General features: G+C 38.4%; 1 protein-coding gene across 2 annotated transcripts in view; it reads right to left on the bottom strand.

The window, feature by feature from the left end:
• METTL16 (methyltransferase 16, N6-methyladenosine) overlaps positions 1–16,379 on the bottom strand; it is a 65,263-nt gene that overhangs the window by 16,256 nt on the left and 32,628 nt on the right. For both annotated transcript variants that reach the window (XM_033090327.1, XM_033090328.1), the window contains 3 exons: positions 15,163–15,305; positions 6,390–6,459; positions 4,673–4,762 (listed from right to left, as the gene is read on the bottom strand). In XM_033090327.1, the coding sequence (XP_032946218.1) occupies positions 4,673–4,762; positions 6,390–6,459; positions 15,163–15,305 (303 nt within the window). The remainder of the gene's footprint in view (positions 1–4,672; positions 4,763–6,389; positions 6,460–15,162; positions 15,306–16,379) is intronic.

The raw sequence follows: 16,379 nt of genomic DNA, 5'->3' as shown, positions 1-16,379 counted from the left end.
CACTGTACCACATCATTTATTGCTTCATTTTCATTCACTTAACAATTATTATTTGAGGACCAGACACTATGTCAGGTTGGTGCCACATAAAACATACAATAATGGGAATATGAACAAAGTACTATAGTGAACACAGAAGGATCTTAATATCAGTTTAGGAAGAGTCAGGGCAAGATTCCCCGGAGGTGGTAGCTAAACTAACGTGATAGATGAGGAGTCTGATGGTAAGAAAGGATTCCCCTGATAAGAAAGTCAATCTCCTATTGACTACCGTGTTTCCCCGAAAATAAGACCTAGCCGGACAAACAGCTCTAATGTGTCTTTTGGAGCAAAAATTAATATAAGACTCGGTAATATATAATCTTTATTATATTATGTTATATTATATTATATTATCCACTCTTATATTAAAATAAGATCAGGTCTTGTATTAATTTTTGCTCCAAAAGACGCATTACAGCTGATTGTCTGGCTAGGTCTTATTTTCGGGAAAACACGGTATTTGGATATTGTCTTTATGCACAAAAAAGGATTTTCAGAGAGCAGTTGCTCAACATTATTGGAGCATCAAATACATGGGTGGGTGAGAAGAAATGGTGGGAAATTATAATACAATATATTTTATTGAGCATTTATATACCAGACACTGTGTTAAGTACATTTAATTGTGAAAGGCCTGTGAGCAAAGGCTGTACAAGGTCAGCTATAATTCTGGCATCATGAGAAGCCTGTGGAGGCTCATATGGTAGAAGACAGTACAGTAGGGTAAACGGAATAGGATGGAAGGGCAAGTCAAGGACAGATTTAGAAGGCCCAAGGAGGAGCCAAATGACAAGCCCATTGGCAGTAGGTAGCCACTCGGGAGTTTCTGAGCAGAATGGTGAGCTTAGGATGAACCCACGTGACTCGTACAAGAGAAGAGAGGCTGCTGGGGACGGCCTATAAGCCAGATGATGAGGGCTTACAGTGTAGGTTCTTACCTGGTCAGGCTGGAGCAAAAGGCAGCACTTTGAAAAGCAGAGTATGGTGTGACTAAGAGCGCAGGCCATGACTCAGACTGACCAGGGTTCCAACCTGACTGTTCAGAGCCTCTCCAGTTTACTCATCTAGACGGTGGGGCTAATACCATCTCATTCACCTGACTGTTGTCAGGTTTAGATAAGGTGACATAATGTGCATGAAGCATTCAAATAACAACAAAGATTATATCCAGTGCTTCAAATCTACTAAATCTATGAATGTCCTGCTCACAATGTTGCGCCTTAGTACAAGTCCTGCATCATTCCTTTTCACATTCAGCAAACAGTTACTGAGCACCAGCCACAAGGCAGACATGGACAATTCCTCCTCCATGAGGTCGTCTCTGATGAGCTCAGTCGGAACCGCTGCCTTTTCTGAACTCCTTAACTCCCAACTGTTCTTGTCCCTACCATTCGTTTCAGTACTTACTCATACACAATTATGCATCAGTGCTTCATGTGTTTTTTTCTCTCCCCTAAAACGAATCATTGGAAGGGACAGAAAAATCGTGTCTTATTTCTTTGGTATTATCTCAATGAAGATCATACTTCGCAACAAAAGTAACTCAGAGGGTCCTTAGCTTTGGGTTTGCTCAAGAGCTCAGCTGCCTAATCATCACATCTGTTTTACAGCATAATGTAGAATAGCCTAGTGTAGTACTGGTCTTCAAACCATTTTTTAACAGCGACGCCTCTCAACAAATAAAACTAATACATAATACTGCTAAAAGCAGATCATCTCTGACTGAAATGAGAGTGAGGCCTGAAGTATCAACCTGATGTCCTCCCCCAACTGTCATCCCCTGGGGTACCCCTGAGGCATCCCTAATCTACCTGGAACTAGTTTGGAAACCTATGGAATAGTAAGTAGAATACTGTCAGGAGACCCCAACTCTGAAACTGACAAGGCTATCTAATTAATTTGACCCCTTCCCTCTACCTGCTCTCCAAAAGGCCCGCTAGTTATTACTCCCTAGGCAAGAAAGTCCCAGGAAATAAATGTCTTGAATGCAAGGGAAGAGTTTTCTTTTCTTTTTTTTTTTGAACACAGGGGAAAAAGTTTTTAAAACCAGAGTTCCTGGGCAGTGCTCCTAGCAAGAGTGCACAACTTACTAGATGCACATTATTTTTCCTTTTTTGTTTTAATGAGCGTCAAACCTCTGAAAGCAAAGCAAAGCTAAAATAACGCCCAGAGCAATTACTGGAGAAACTGGGACAAAGAGGCATTCTAAGGGGCTTGTTAAAAATTCTGTAAAGAACAGTCCTTACAAGATGCTTCCTTACATCCATCAACAGTCAGAAATGATTGTACAAAAATTCTATCAACATTAGAACTCGTCTTTTTGCTGCTAAAATAAATCAGACAAGAGCAACGGGTATAGTGTAGGCACTTGAATCAGCAGTGAATTGGAATTTTTCAGATTCAGCACCAACAGAAAGGAGTCAGTAGGCCTGAGATAAGTGAAAACAGAAGTTGCCATAGTAACTTGCACATTTACCCTAAAAAGGCGGGAGTGGGGGTGGGGTGGGAAAGTAGGTCAATATTTCTGCTTAACTAGCTCCAGTTCTTGGCTTCCACCCCTCACTAAAGCAGCATCCTCTTCCCTCCCCACCCCCTGAGGAGCAAAAGGGGGAAAGTCAGGTGATAGTCACCCCTGCAAAAAGCAAGGTAGAGGGAAGGAGCACCAAAAGGACAGCCCACTAAAAGCCTCGCGAGTGCCCTGGGACTACCCCTGGGAAAGCAGTTGCTGGTGAAGGGCACCAGTGCTAAGAAACTGTTGCTGGGTTACCACAAATCAGAAATTGCCCTTTTCCCTGTAGCAGTTTAAGTGCACCTAATGGAACACTTGGGAATGCATTATAACAGCTTTGGGTTGGGGTAGTGGAGGGGAGGAATGAGTACGCTGGCATGGGAGAAACCTGAGGCCCTTAGCAAGACTCATTCTTTGATGGTGGAAGCTATGAACAGGGCTCAAGAAGGGCCTGAAAGACAGATAGGGAGGGAGGAAGCTTAGAGGGTTCCTTTTCAAAATAAGTTGCTTTTGTGAAAATAAAAACATAGTGCCCTTTGAAACTTTGAACTGAAATAGCTATGAACCCAAGAGAGCAAGAGTGACTCTGGCCTCTGAGATGGCCTGGAGGGTGCCAGCGCTCGGTACCAGCTCTTCCACCTGCAGTGCCGACAGATGTAAGAAGCGGGTGAAACAGAAACCACTTGGAGACCACTTTCCTGCCGTTGTTAAGTGTCTGCAAAGAATAACTTAGGGTATTACTGATGATTTTAATCATGTGGTGTGAAAGCCCTGGTATTCTAGAAGATGACAGAAATGGGAGGGAGGTTCAAAAAGCAGAAACATCTTTTTTAACCAGTGAACATTACACACTCTAACCGTTAGATAGTCCACAACACTCATTGTACAGAGGTGGGTCTAGGCTTCCATGAGACAGGCCATTCAAACTTGACTGGGAAACCCACTTCAACCCAGCAGCACAATCAGCTGCAGAGCACAACAAGGGCAGGCTCAGTTTCAAATTTGGGCTCATGCACTCAGAATTATCTGCAAATTGTCCCGTTGTACTTCTGCGCATGTCTCTACTCCTCTGCCCTGTGAGCGGAGGGAGAGAGGCTCACACCCAGCAACATGTGAGATGACTGCACAGACCACGAGTGGCCCCGACCTTGGGAGAGGAGCACCGAGAAGAGGCCGACCAGACGGACAGGGGATCAGAAATCTGAAGGACCAGATACGAGGCCTCCATCAATCCCACGGGGACATCTGACACTAATAAAAAAATTGTTTTGTAAAAAAAAAAAAAAAAAAAATCCCATGGGCAGGAGCACAGGCCAAGCAATGCCGCAGAAACTTAAGGCGGGAATCCCACTCCAGGCAACAATAAGTGAATCACCCCTGCGAGAACAAATGGATGCTATCCTATTGCAACCTCTAGGTACAGCCCAGACAATTTATTCAGTCTCACCAGTTCATAAGCATTTTTCCTTTACATACGGCAGCAGAGGGGGCAAGGAGAAGTTTGTGGAATAAATCATTTTCTAAAACGTTCTATTACAGAAAATGTTCAAGCTCAAGCACAAAGTAGAGAGAATAGGACAATGACCTATCACCCCACTTCAAAACTGATCAATACAGCTAATCTGAAAGCCAAGATAGGGATCATTCTAGTGAAGGGTTCTAAGTGTTACACATCAAAAGCCTGCAACCCAAAATAGCCATTTCTATAGTCACCCAGGAACCCTAGGAGACAGCTACTCTAGGAAAGCAACAGTAGTAGGAAAGGGAAATAAACAGACTAGACTTCCAGTTCAATTCTTGAGGAATGTCCAACAGGATAATTATACCCACAAGATGTTTCTGTAAGTTATGTTATCTGAATTTGCAATTCCTAAAAGATGCACTTCCAATTCATTTATGTTTGCTAAGCCAGAATCACCACATTGCAGCAGCCCACGGGAAAGACCCCATGGTCACCAAAATCAGCCTTCCAGAACTGCGTCTTTACAACCACTTTCATTCTGATGTAAGCTGGTGGGACAAACTTCAGGGAAACAGGACAGTACGAATTTAGTGTACTTATGACCTACTAAACCCACCACGCGCTGGCATTTGGAGACGCAGAGCAAGGTCTCTACTTACTGGTACTGTTACATCATCATAAAAACTCCAAGCTAAGGCCCATCTCATTGTCCGACCTTGACAGAATTCAGTGTAGGTGACTTTAGGAACCTGAAACCAACGAACACAGCATCTCATCAAATTGAGGTTATTCTACCAATGTTTCTGGCTGCTGCCTCATGTTAAATTATTGGTGTTGCTCTTTCTTTTTATCAGTTAACAAACGTTACTATCCAACAACAGTTATGCACAGCTGCCTAATAATGAATAAATTATCTCGCAACAAAGTTGTGCTTTTTTCCCCTCCCATAAAACATTTCAGAGAATTTATAGTTCTGGCTTGGAAGTGCAAATATATTAAACACCTAAAACACAGCGCTTCAGAGAATCATTGGCAAAATGCTTCAAATGGTTTTGTTTTCTTTTTTTTTTAAGAAAGAGAGCCACCAAAGGCTAGCTAGACACAGCTATGTAGTCTCCCTTTCGTCCACCAGATTTTGGGAAAGAAAATGCAACTACTTTGTAATGGTCACAATTTTAACAAAGAAAAGGGGTGGTAGGGAAAACAGAATGAGTAGAGGTGTCAGAGAAGAACCAGAAATCTGAAACTGGTTTCTACTGCTGACCCCACATCTGATCTCTTCTCTGAAAAGTCATCCTGCTCATGCTTACTCAAGCCAAAACACCATAAACTGGGAGGGGAGTCAGAGGGGAGTATTTACTCATCACCTGCTATTCAAAACAGAAGGGGCTGATTGCACCATAATGGGAAGCACACTGGATGAAGGATCATTCTGGTTCTAGCTGTTCTTAGATAACTAGACTCGTGACCCGGAACAAGCCCCTTAACTTATGTAGCCTTGAGTTTCTGCAATTATAAAGGAGTCAGGTACGGTGTCAGTGGTAGGTAAACACCAGGTTTTTTGATTTCTGGGTTCTCTCTGACATTCTCTCTCTTTTTTTTTTTTTCATATCAAGGTAATATTGGTCTCACAGAATGAGTTGGAAGTGTTTTTTCTCAGTTTTCTGAAAGAGTTGTGATGAATTAGTGTTATTTCTTCTTTTAAATATATATATGTCTATATATATTTTTCCAAGTCAAGTTGTTGTCCTTTCAATCTTAGTTGTGTAGGGTGCTGTTCAGCTTCAAGTTGTTGTCCTTTCAGTCTTAGTTGTGGAGGGTGCAGCTCAGCTCCAGGTCCAGTTGCCGTTGCTAGTTGCAGGGGGTGCAGCCCACCATCCCTTGAAGGAGTCGAGGAATCGAACTGGCAACCTTGTGGTTGAGAGGATGCACTCCAACCAACTGAGCCATCCAGGAGCTCAGCGGCAGCTCAGCTCAAGGTGCCGTGTTCAATCTTAGTTGCAGGGGGCGGAGCCCACTATCCCTTGTGGGACTCGAGGAAGTCAACTGGCAACCTTGTGGTTGAGAGCCCACTGGCCCATGTGGGAATCGAACCGGCAGCCTTCAGAGTTAGGAGCATGGAGCTCTAACCGCCTGAGCCACCAGGCCGGCCCTGATATTCTACTTATCCTGTTTTCTCACCTTTTCTTTAAGTAATTGTCAAAGAAGGCCTTATTTTAATAATTTGTAAAAAGGCCCTTTTAGCCCTAAAATTAAAAACTAAACAAGCAAAAATAAAACAAAGACCCACTTAGAGTTTTAAGGTATAAAGGAAAATGCTATACTCCAACTACCATCAAAAGTAGATACACAAGAACAATAATGACGAAGGCTTACCCCTTGTATGCGAAGTTCTTCCTTCAGAGGAGCAAGGCTGCATTTCTTTCCCAGCATACAGCTATACCACCTAGGGGGAAAAAAATCAGACAAGTAAAATACTATTTACGTGGATACATTTTTAAATTAAGCATTACTTAAGTGAACAAGATGAGAACAGCAGCAAACAAATACTGAGTTAAGTTACAAGTGATAATAACTAAAATTGTATTTAAACAAAATTGTATTTAAGTACAATTGTAAAATTGTACTTAAACAAAAAATAAATCTAGCAAATAAAAACAAGCCCAAAGCAACTTAAAACAATAAAAACCGCTAAGTCTCTCCAGTGATTCAGGGTTGTTATGAACTTGGAAAAAGGGTGACAGAGAGAGAAGTCGCACGTGTGATGCTCAGAATATAGGCCACTTATTCTTAGAGCAGAAATCAGTTAATAAGTAACAATAAAAATAAGTATACCTAAAGCTAATATAATGCTGTATGTCACTCATACCTCAATTGGAAAAAAAAACCATGTACTGTATAAATACTGTTCTCACCATATTAAGGGAAATTATAAAATCTAGCGTGAACCTGTATTTTGAGATGACCTCACCTGCAAATAACTTAAGGACATATATTACATTAGAGTTTCAACAGAACATGAAATCAATTTCTTCTATAGTAAATACAAAGGGTGCCAAAAAAATGTGTACACATTTTAAGAAAGGAAAAAATTATTAAAACTATGCTGATGGTAACCACTGAGCAACGCTTGTAACTGCAGACGTCAAATGTGACTTTTATTCATCTTTTGTTATCAGTATTTATCGAGTATTACAATTTTAATACAGTTTTTTCCTTTCTTAAAATGTGTATACATTTTTTTTTTTGTGGCATCTGTACGAATCCAAAAAAGGGAGTGTACAGAAGATGGAGTGAACTAGTTAAACGATAAAGGGACAGAATTTATTTCTTCTGATTAATCTAAAAAGTTTGCGAAATATGAAATTTATATAGCATTTCTCTTTAGCCTATGAAGGATTAACTACTATGGGAATTACCCTTCCACCATTAAAAAAATAGGAAACTGGACAAAATATATGAAACAATTGTTTTCCAGACATTGAACAACTGCAGTGAAGACCTATAATGTCAGAGAGAGAGAGAGAGAAAAAAAAATGAGTCCTACAACTGCCAGAGCTTATTGCTGAAGGAAATTTCCAAGCTGCAATGCAGGGAAAGAAAACTCAAACAGAGCCCAATAATCTTGGGCTGAATTGATGAGATAGGTGTTAGAATTCAGAGAGGTCAAGGCAGTAAGGCTTTGAATAGCAAAATACAAGGAGCTGCATAGAGAGAGAATTCTGGGCATCTGCAGAGGGGTTCCCTGGAATATTTTGCAGAATAATGATCTGCACATGTGGGGTGGAACTCCGTGGGGGCTAGGGAGAGAACTCACTCCCAGAAAGCAGTAAGCTCTACAATTCCTGGAGTTCAGTGGGAGACAGGACTAGTCTTTGTTTCTACCAGTGAGAGCAGAAGGTCCTTGTTAATAAAAGGGATATCTACATAGTAAGAGTTCAGGAAAGGATACTGTTTTGTAATAGGGCTAGAGGTTATTCTATATGTACCTTAATGAAGCTTAAAAGCAAGACTCAAAAACTGATCACAAGTAACTTAAGAAAGCATCAGAACAAAGGCCAACACTCTTTTAAAGGTATACAGTGAAACACAGCACCTCAAAACATAGTACCTACGATGTCTATCATCCAATAAAAAATTACCAGACATTAAAAGAAGCAGGAAAATTACTCATAACCAAGATAGAAAAAAAAATCAATCATTAGAAACAGACCAATACTTATTTCACTTAGCATAAAACCCTTTAGGTCCACCCATGTTGTGGCAAATGGAAAGATTTCGTTCTTTTTTGTGGCTGAGTAATATTCCATTGTATATATGTACCACTTCTTTAGTTCCATTTCTTTAGTTAGAATACCAAAGATATGCTCAGATTGGGTCCTTTGCAATCTCTAAAAATTGGCTAGCACAAGGAGGGGCAGTATCACTCCATCCAGAAAGATTTTCAAAGTCTCACAATATCATAATACACAGAAAATTAAAAATATTTACAACACAAAGCCAAACACAAAAATCTATTCGATGGGTGCAAAAGTAATTGCGGTTTAAAAGGTTAAAAATTGCAGGCCAGCCTTGTGGCTCAGGCAGTTGGAGCTCCGTGCTCCTAACTCCGAAGGCTGCCGGTTCGATTCCCAGTGGGCTCTCAACCACAAGGTTGCCAGTTTGATTCCTCGACTCCCGCAAGGGATGGTGGGCAGCACCCCCTGCAACTAAGATTGAACATGGCACCTTGAGCTGAGCTGCAGCTGAGCTCCCGGATGGCTCAGTTGGTTGGAGCGCGTCCTCTCAACCACAAGGTTGCTGGTTCCACTTCCACAAGGGATGGCGGGCTGTGTGCCCCCTGCAACCAGCAATGGCAACTGGACCTGGAACTGAGCTGCGCCCTCCACAACTAAAACTGAAAGGACAACAACTTGACTTGGAAAAAAGTCCTGGAAGTACACACTGTTCCCCAATAAAGTCCTGTTCCCCTTCCCCAATAAAATCTTTTTTTAAAAAAAAAGGTTAAAAATTGCAAAAACCGCAATTACTTTCACATCAACCTAATACATTCTGCATGAGTCCATTTATATGAAAGTCTAGAACAGGCAAAACTATTTGACAGAATCATCAGTGGTCACTGGAGGATGGGATAGGTTATGGACAGACTGCAAAGGGGCACTAGGGAACTTTTTAGAGTGGTGGACGTGTCCTACATCTTGATTGTGGTGGTAGCCAAGTACACATTTGTCAAAACTCATCAAACCGTATAATTCCAATTGGAGAATTTTATTGTATGCAAGTTATACCTCAATAAAACTAACTGAATATATAAATTTCTAAATGTGACGTATTGTATATTTTCAAATAAAAAGAATAGTTAATAAATGTTTTGCACATCTCTTTTTTGTTTGTAACATAGCTTAGTTACACCAGCAATACATACTCTGTATCCTGTGTTTTTCAACAAGCATCATACAGTCACTCCTAAGTCATTTGATATCCACCTAATTGCACATTATTTTTAAAGAGAAATTTCAGATTGAGGAGATATGTATTCAATATTTATTTGTTTACATACAAAATAGCTACTATGAAGGTAAATTTTAAAGTGACTAAAATTCTAAGTGACTTTAGGAGCATCTAAAGACATGTATTAAGTTAAAACTATATCAAATTGACATTTTTCTCAGTTGAAAACTGTTGACGATTGGCAATTTCATATGATTCAACCTAACACATTAAATAAAGTAATAATTGTACAAGTATGACTAATACTATTACATTGTTTTAGAAACAGTGTGCATTAACCAATATTTTGTTTTCTTTGTTTGTAGGTTCAACATGTGACTGCCCCTATTTTTGTTTAGTCAATCCAGTTTTCCTTTGAAAATACAAAGAAGTAATTGTTCTACCTAATCTACTTTAAACAAACCTGGGTAAATTTACTTAAAGCATAATCAATTTCATTTGGTGGTTTTTAAAATGTTTGGAAGAAAAAGAATATGTTCCCTTTAAAAAGACAGTATATAAATGGAGAAACCAGGAATTAAAAGCCTTTGGTATGTTAGGAACAAGATGAAGAAAAAGAAATTAAGACCAATTAGTGCTCACATAGTAACAGTATAAAATCGGTTAATTAACACCTCTCCTTTAAAATTAGCGTTCCTGAACAGATTAGATCAGATCACCAGAAGCCAAGAAATGGCCCAGAACTGAGACAAAAGAAAGATACTATATATTTCCTCAGGAGATGAACGAAAGCAAATATTTAGATAAGCAAGGCTTCTAATAGTTAAATATGTCATTGGTACTTGATGTTCACATTTCTTTAAACCCTTGCTGTAAGGCGAATCTTTTAAGATTTAATCTCATCAATATATTTACTGTTTTCTGCAAGTTATATTTCTTAGACAAAAGCAGAAGTAACTGGGTGTATTAAAAATTCTGTGTTAACTTCACTTAAAAAAAAATGCCTACCCAATAGATTTTAGTTACTCTCAACAGGATCTTGTGACAACTAATCAAAATCCAAGTAGAAAAAAAATTAACAAAAGGAAAATCTGGTTACCCAAGAGACTTTGAACCCATTATACTATTTTAATGATGAAAGCAGCACTCTAGTCGTTACAGCATTTAGCAATTTCTGTAAAACAGCAGGTTTCGAGAAAACGTATTCTGAAATAATTTCAAACATACAGAGTTGCAAGATTAGTACAAATGATTGTGGTATACACCTCACCCCGATTCATCGATTGCTCCATTTGCTTGTTCTATGTCTTTGTGGCTTTTTCCTAAACCATTTGAGAGTTAGTTACAGACATCACCATGCCCCTTTAACCCTAAGTATTTTGCCATGTATGTTTTAAAAACAAGGGCATTTCTCTTTCATAACCACAGAAGAGTTATCAAATTGAGAAAATTTAACACCCATACAATACTATTATCTGGACTACAGTCCATATTCAAATTTCACCAATTATCCTAATAATGTCTTTCATGACAATTGTTGCCCCTGATGCAAGATCCAATCTAGGATCATGCATTTCATTTACGTGTCAAGTCTCTTTAGTCTCTCAATCTGGAGCAGTTCTTAGGTCTTTTTTTTCTTTCATGACCTTAATATTTTTGAAGGATTGTCTTACAAAATCCCTCAAGTTGATTTGTCTGAAGTTTCCTCCTAGTTAGATTCAGGTTATCATTTTGGGCATGAAGAGCAGAGCGCTGCTGTCGAGAACTTCTAGGTGCCTCGGATCAGGTGGTGATCACCTGGTCCAAGTGGTACCCCCCCCAGGTTTCTCCACTGTCAAGTTACCATATTTCTCTTTGTAATTATAAGTCATCTGTGGGGAGATACAATACTTTGAAACGTTGCAAATGTCCTGCTTCTCTTTGTTGATTCTTCCACAAATCAATTATTGCTATAATGAGTGCAAAATGGTGATTTTTTTTTCCTAACTTCATGATTCCTGCTACATTTATTAGTTGGCATTCTACTGTAACAAAGAGCATCTCCTCTATCCCCCTTATGTATTTCACTTGCTTATTTTATTCAGTGGGTTATAATCCATTACTGTCATTATCCATTATGAACTAATACTACCCTATACATGGCTTGAGCTGGCGCCTACGTTCTTCTGACATTTAATACTGTAAAAGTTATTAATCCACCCTTATAGACCAGGAAAATGGAAGTGGTTTACCCTTTTATAAAGGGAAGTCAAATTCACAGCAGAACTGGACAGTCTTTCAGCTGGAGAATTAACTAAAAGCTCAGTTATGAAATCTACAATTGTTCTGTGCAACTATTACTTCTAGTACCCCATAACTACACAAGTACCTAGCTAAAAAACAAAAACAAAAACGGAAAGGGAGGGGAAGTTCTACATTAACGTGAAATAACAAAGTACCTGTAACATTTCCTTTTAACACCATGGACCTTAGCATTTAAATCTACTGGATTCCCTAAAACAGTCAAGAGTTAAGATGATCCTATTTAGTATTCATTATTACTATTAATTATATCAAATACACATTCATTTAATTCTATGACTACCCTACGAGGTAGCTATTGTTATTCCATTTTAGCAATGAGATTTACCAACTTTTAAACAAAATTTAAGTCAAAGAATCGCATTTAATAAAAGCCCAGATTATTACATTTATTTGTCCATCACCAAATACGTGGATTACACCTAAATCTAAGAAGTAGCCACCATCTGGCAAGGAGTAGGGAATGGAAAGGAAAACGCATAAAAAGGGAGAATGGGTGAAACCAGTATTAAGTTGGAACTCTCAGATACAAATCTCTGGTACCCGGAAAAATCGTAAAATCACTGCCATAAAGGGCATTAGTTATAGACATACTAACCACTGACAAGAGTGGAATCTAGGCCATGAGGAGTTTGATAAAGTCTGCTAATTTATTTAGAAGATTAGGGGAATGAGTCTCTAAAAATGATAAGTATGTAAGCTTAAGTCACAGGCACAAAAAGTGAAAGATAAGGCTGACAAGTACTTGCAAATTTTCATCAATGATAGAATGGCTGTCTAATAATGTTATATGTCAGTTACAGCTCAAGTTAAAAAAAAAAGGTTGTCCAATGAGAAGTCCAATTGCAGGCTGGGCTGCAGAGGCTGCACGGGGTGGTGGAAAGAGCACTGGACCAGAACCAGGAGATCGGGGTCCCAAGTCTCTAATCTGCACGACTAAGAGGCTGTATAACTACCCCTGCCAAGACCTCCCAGCTGCAAAATTCCTTAAGATACAAAACTGCAGTTGCTACAGGTGAGGCATCTGAGTGCCATCACTGAAATCAGTCTAACAAACTGCACTTATTTTTTTCCCTATAATATTACAAATTTTGCTTAGCTGCTGCACTTCTTCAGAAACAAGAAAAAAGTCTAGAGGGATAAGAAGCAGATGGATTAAAATACTTGTTTTTAATCCATTATTTTTTGGAGCTTCAAAGTATGCAGTTTCCAAAGCATGCTAAAATTTGAGAATTACACAGTGGAGTAAATATTATGTCAACTATACAAATATGCAGGAGGACGTGAACAGGTAATATGTACAAATGAAAGGTGTCATGGTACGATGCAAAATTGTAAACAATGTTTACAAGTAATACTCTTTCAAAAAACAAGCTCTATTTTAGTTTCAATAAAAATCACTGCATTTCTTCCCTTCCTTTTATTTTTCCTCTCAACTTGCTTGAGTCCTAACACAGCAGACAAGACTACTGAAGGCTGTTTTTAAACACATCACAAATGGGTATGTAAGGTGACACCAACCTCAAAGTAGTCAACTCTCAAGAAATAAGACAGGCTTTAGCAATTTATCCTTCCTAGCAAACGAATACCTTTCATTCGGTTTGGGGGCCACCACAGAGCCAGGTACAGGCAGACTTGGAACACATTGATCAATTTCTCTCCCTCAGAATGGTGTTCCTTTAAAACATGTTTTTGTAGTTCAAATGGGACTTTGGAAATAATAGAAATGTACTGATTAAATGCCTCCTGAAAACAACCTTCCCCATTTTCCTGGTTTAGCTTCAGTCCTCTCAAAAGCTGACAGAGACTGAAATGGTCACATGGCCCTGGTTACCTCTTTTCACGAGTTTCAGGCTCTGCTACCTTTTTTAAGTTCATTTTACTTACTCAAACTCTTCTCAGTGCTCTCTGTAATTTAAGTCTCATTCTTCTTCATACCTTAATGTATCTTTGAAGGAATCAATTTAAAGCAAAAATTTATTAATCTTTTGGCTTCAACGATGTGTAAATTTTCTAAGACAGACCGTCCAACAATCCAGTTGCTTTTCCACAAATATTTAAATAAATTCACCCTTAAGAAATCAGAATATTTATTGATTTCGGAACTGGCCTTTTTCTAAAAGAAGCAGCTTTAAACATCTATAAATCCAAAAGAAAAAAAGAGTCTTCCCTATTCAGCAATGCCACTTCTGGAAATATGTCCAAAAGAATTGAAAGCAGGGTGTTAGGAGATATTTGCACACCCGTGTTTGTAGCAACATTATCCACAATAGCCAAAAGGTGGAAGCCACCCAAGTGTCCATCAACAGATGAATGGGATAAACAAAATGTGGTGTATACATACAATGGGATCGTATTCAGCCTTAAAAAGGAAATTCGGACACACACTATAACAGAGATGAACACTGAGGAGATGACGCTAAGTGAAAGAAGCCAGTCACAAAAGGACAAAAACGATTATGATTCCCCTTACATACGGTACCTACAATAGTCCAATTCTTTGAGACAAAAAGTAGAATGGCGGTTGCCAGGAGTTGGAGGGAAAGGGGAACTGGATATTGTTTAATGGATACAGAATTTTACTTTTCCAAGGAGAAACAATTCTGGAGATTAGCTGCACAACAATGTGAATGTACTTAATATTACTGAACGGCACACTTTAAAAATGGTTAAGATGATACATTTTGTTATGTGTATGTATATTTTAGCACAATTTTAAAAAATCTTCTTTATGTCCCAAAGCTAAATCATACAGCTGAAAGCCCTTTTAGTTTGAACTACTGCATTATCCATCATTTCAACAACACTTGGCAGGGTGAGAAGTCAAGCAAGACAAATAGCTCTTTTTGAGTACCTTATGCTGCTTAATGACAGGTGTGTTGTCCAAAATAATTAGCTTTTAAAAGAGAACAGACTTAACTCTCCTCTGGCACTGGTTAGTGATCTCAGTTTCCCTTCATTAAGTTCTTGACAGCTCAATGTCCTCACATCTGTCACTGTTTGGGATACCGATTCCAAGAACATAAATTGCTTCAAGGACTAGGCAACAAATTTATTCTGGTTCATGGGACAGATCTGAACCCATCTGTTTTCTAATCAAAAGCCATATTTGAATCAGTATTGTTCCATCACAGTACCGAAAGGAAAGCAATACGATCATATGGTATTTTCCTCCTTTCTTTCCGTGTAGTATAGATGATTACAGGAAACACAAATAAATTACAGGCATGAGAGCATCCTCAGAAACAGGGTCTTTGCAGACTGTAGGATCTGCTACCTTTTCAGTTTTTATAGGTTTATTCTTTAGACCACTGTGATTACATTTACTCTAAGTGACATGGTTTCTTTTAGAATCACATAGAGGGAAAATACTCCCATACTGTAATAACCAACTTACCTTAATCTTTTTTTAAGTTGTAAACTGTCATGGATGATCCTTTTAACAAACTCTAATTCACCTCCTTCTGCCATGATCTCTGTGATACCACCTGTATTGACAGAACTAGGTGGAGGTCTTCGAGGATTTCGAGAATTTACTCCCTGAACGACAACAAAAAACCCTGGTGAAAAATTTTTACACCTGAAGACCAAGTCTTCCACTATAGTTTAGTTCTAAATAAGAATGCTTAGACGTAATGCTAGATTTAGGATTTAAAAATCATATAATCATTGCAATATTACATTTTAAACAACTGCCTTCCCAGATTTTACCTTCCAAGTTTGTTTGTGATAAAACATACAAAAATTTTACCTTTTTATAGTAGCCAATTCTGAAACTTTTTCTTTATGTTTTGTCTTGGTATTATGCACAGAAAATATTCCATCCAAAGATTTATATAATTATTTACTTATGTTTTCTTTAGTACTTTCACGGTTTTACTTTTTAAATTTAAATATTTAATCCAGTCTTAGCTCACACCATATGAAAAAAATAACTCAAATGGATCAAGATCTAAATATAAAAGCTAAAACTATAAAACTCTTAGAAGAAAACATAGGAGTAAATCCTCATGACCTTAGACAATAGTTTCCTAAATATGACACCAAAAGCATAAGCAACAAAAGAACAAATAGATAAATTAGACTGCCTCAAAATTAAAAACTTTTGAGCTGCAAAGGATACCATCAAGAACATGAAAAGACAACCCAGAGAATGAGAGAAAATGTTTGCAAATAATATATCTAATAAGGGACTTGTTTCTAGAATACACAAAAAATTCTTACAACGATAAAAAGAAAAATAACCCAATTTTTAAATGGGCAAAGGATCTGAACAGGCATTTCTCCAAAGAAGATATGCAAATGGCCAATAAGCACATGAGAAGATTTTCACATCATTAGCCATCAGAGAAATGCATATCAAACCTACAGAGAGATACCACTTCCTACACCCTAGGATGGCTATAATCAAGATGACAGGTAATAACAGGTGTTGACAAGATGTGGAGAAACTGGAACCTTCATATGAGTATACTGCTGGTGGAGGAAGGAAAAATGGTACAGCCACTTTGGAAAACAGTCTGGCAGTCCCTTAAGTAAACACTGAGTTATCATATGACCCAGTAACTCCACTCGTAGGTACATATTAAAAAAGTGAGAACAGGTCCAAACCCT

The sequence above is a fragment of the Rhinolophus ferrumequinum genome, chromosome 21 (genome assembly GCF_004115265.2).
Source record: "Rhinolophus ferrumequinum isolate MPI-CBG mRhiFer1 chromosome 21, mRhiFer1_v1.p, whole genome shotgun sequence".
In the NCBI taxonomy this organism is placed as follows: domain Eukaryota; kingdom Metazoa; phylum Chordata; class Mammalia; order Chiroptera; family Rhinolophidae; genus Rhinolophus; species Rhinolophus ferrumequinum.
The sequence above is the reverse complement of the archived record's forward strand: the minus strand, read 5'-3'. Positions and strand labels throughout refer to the sequence as shown.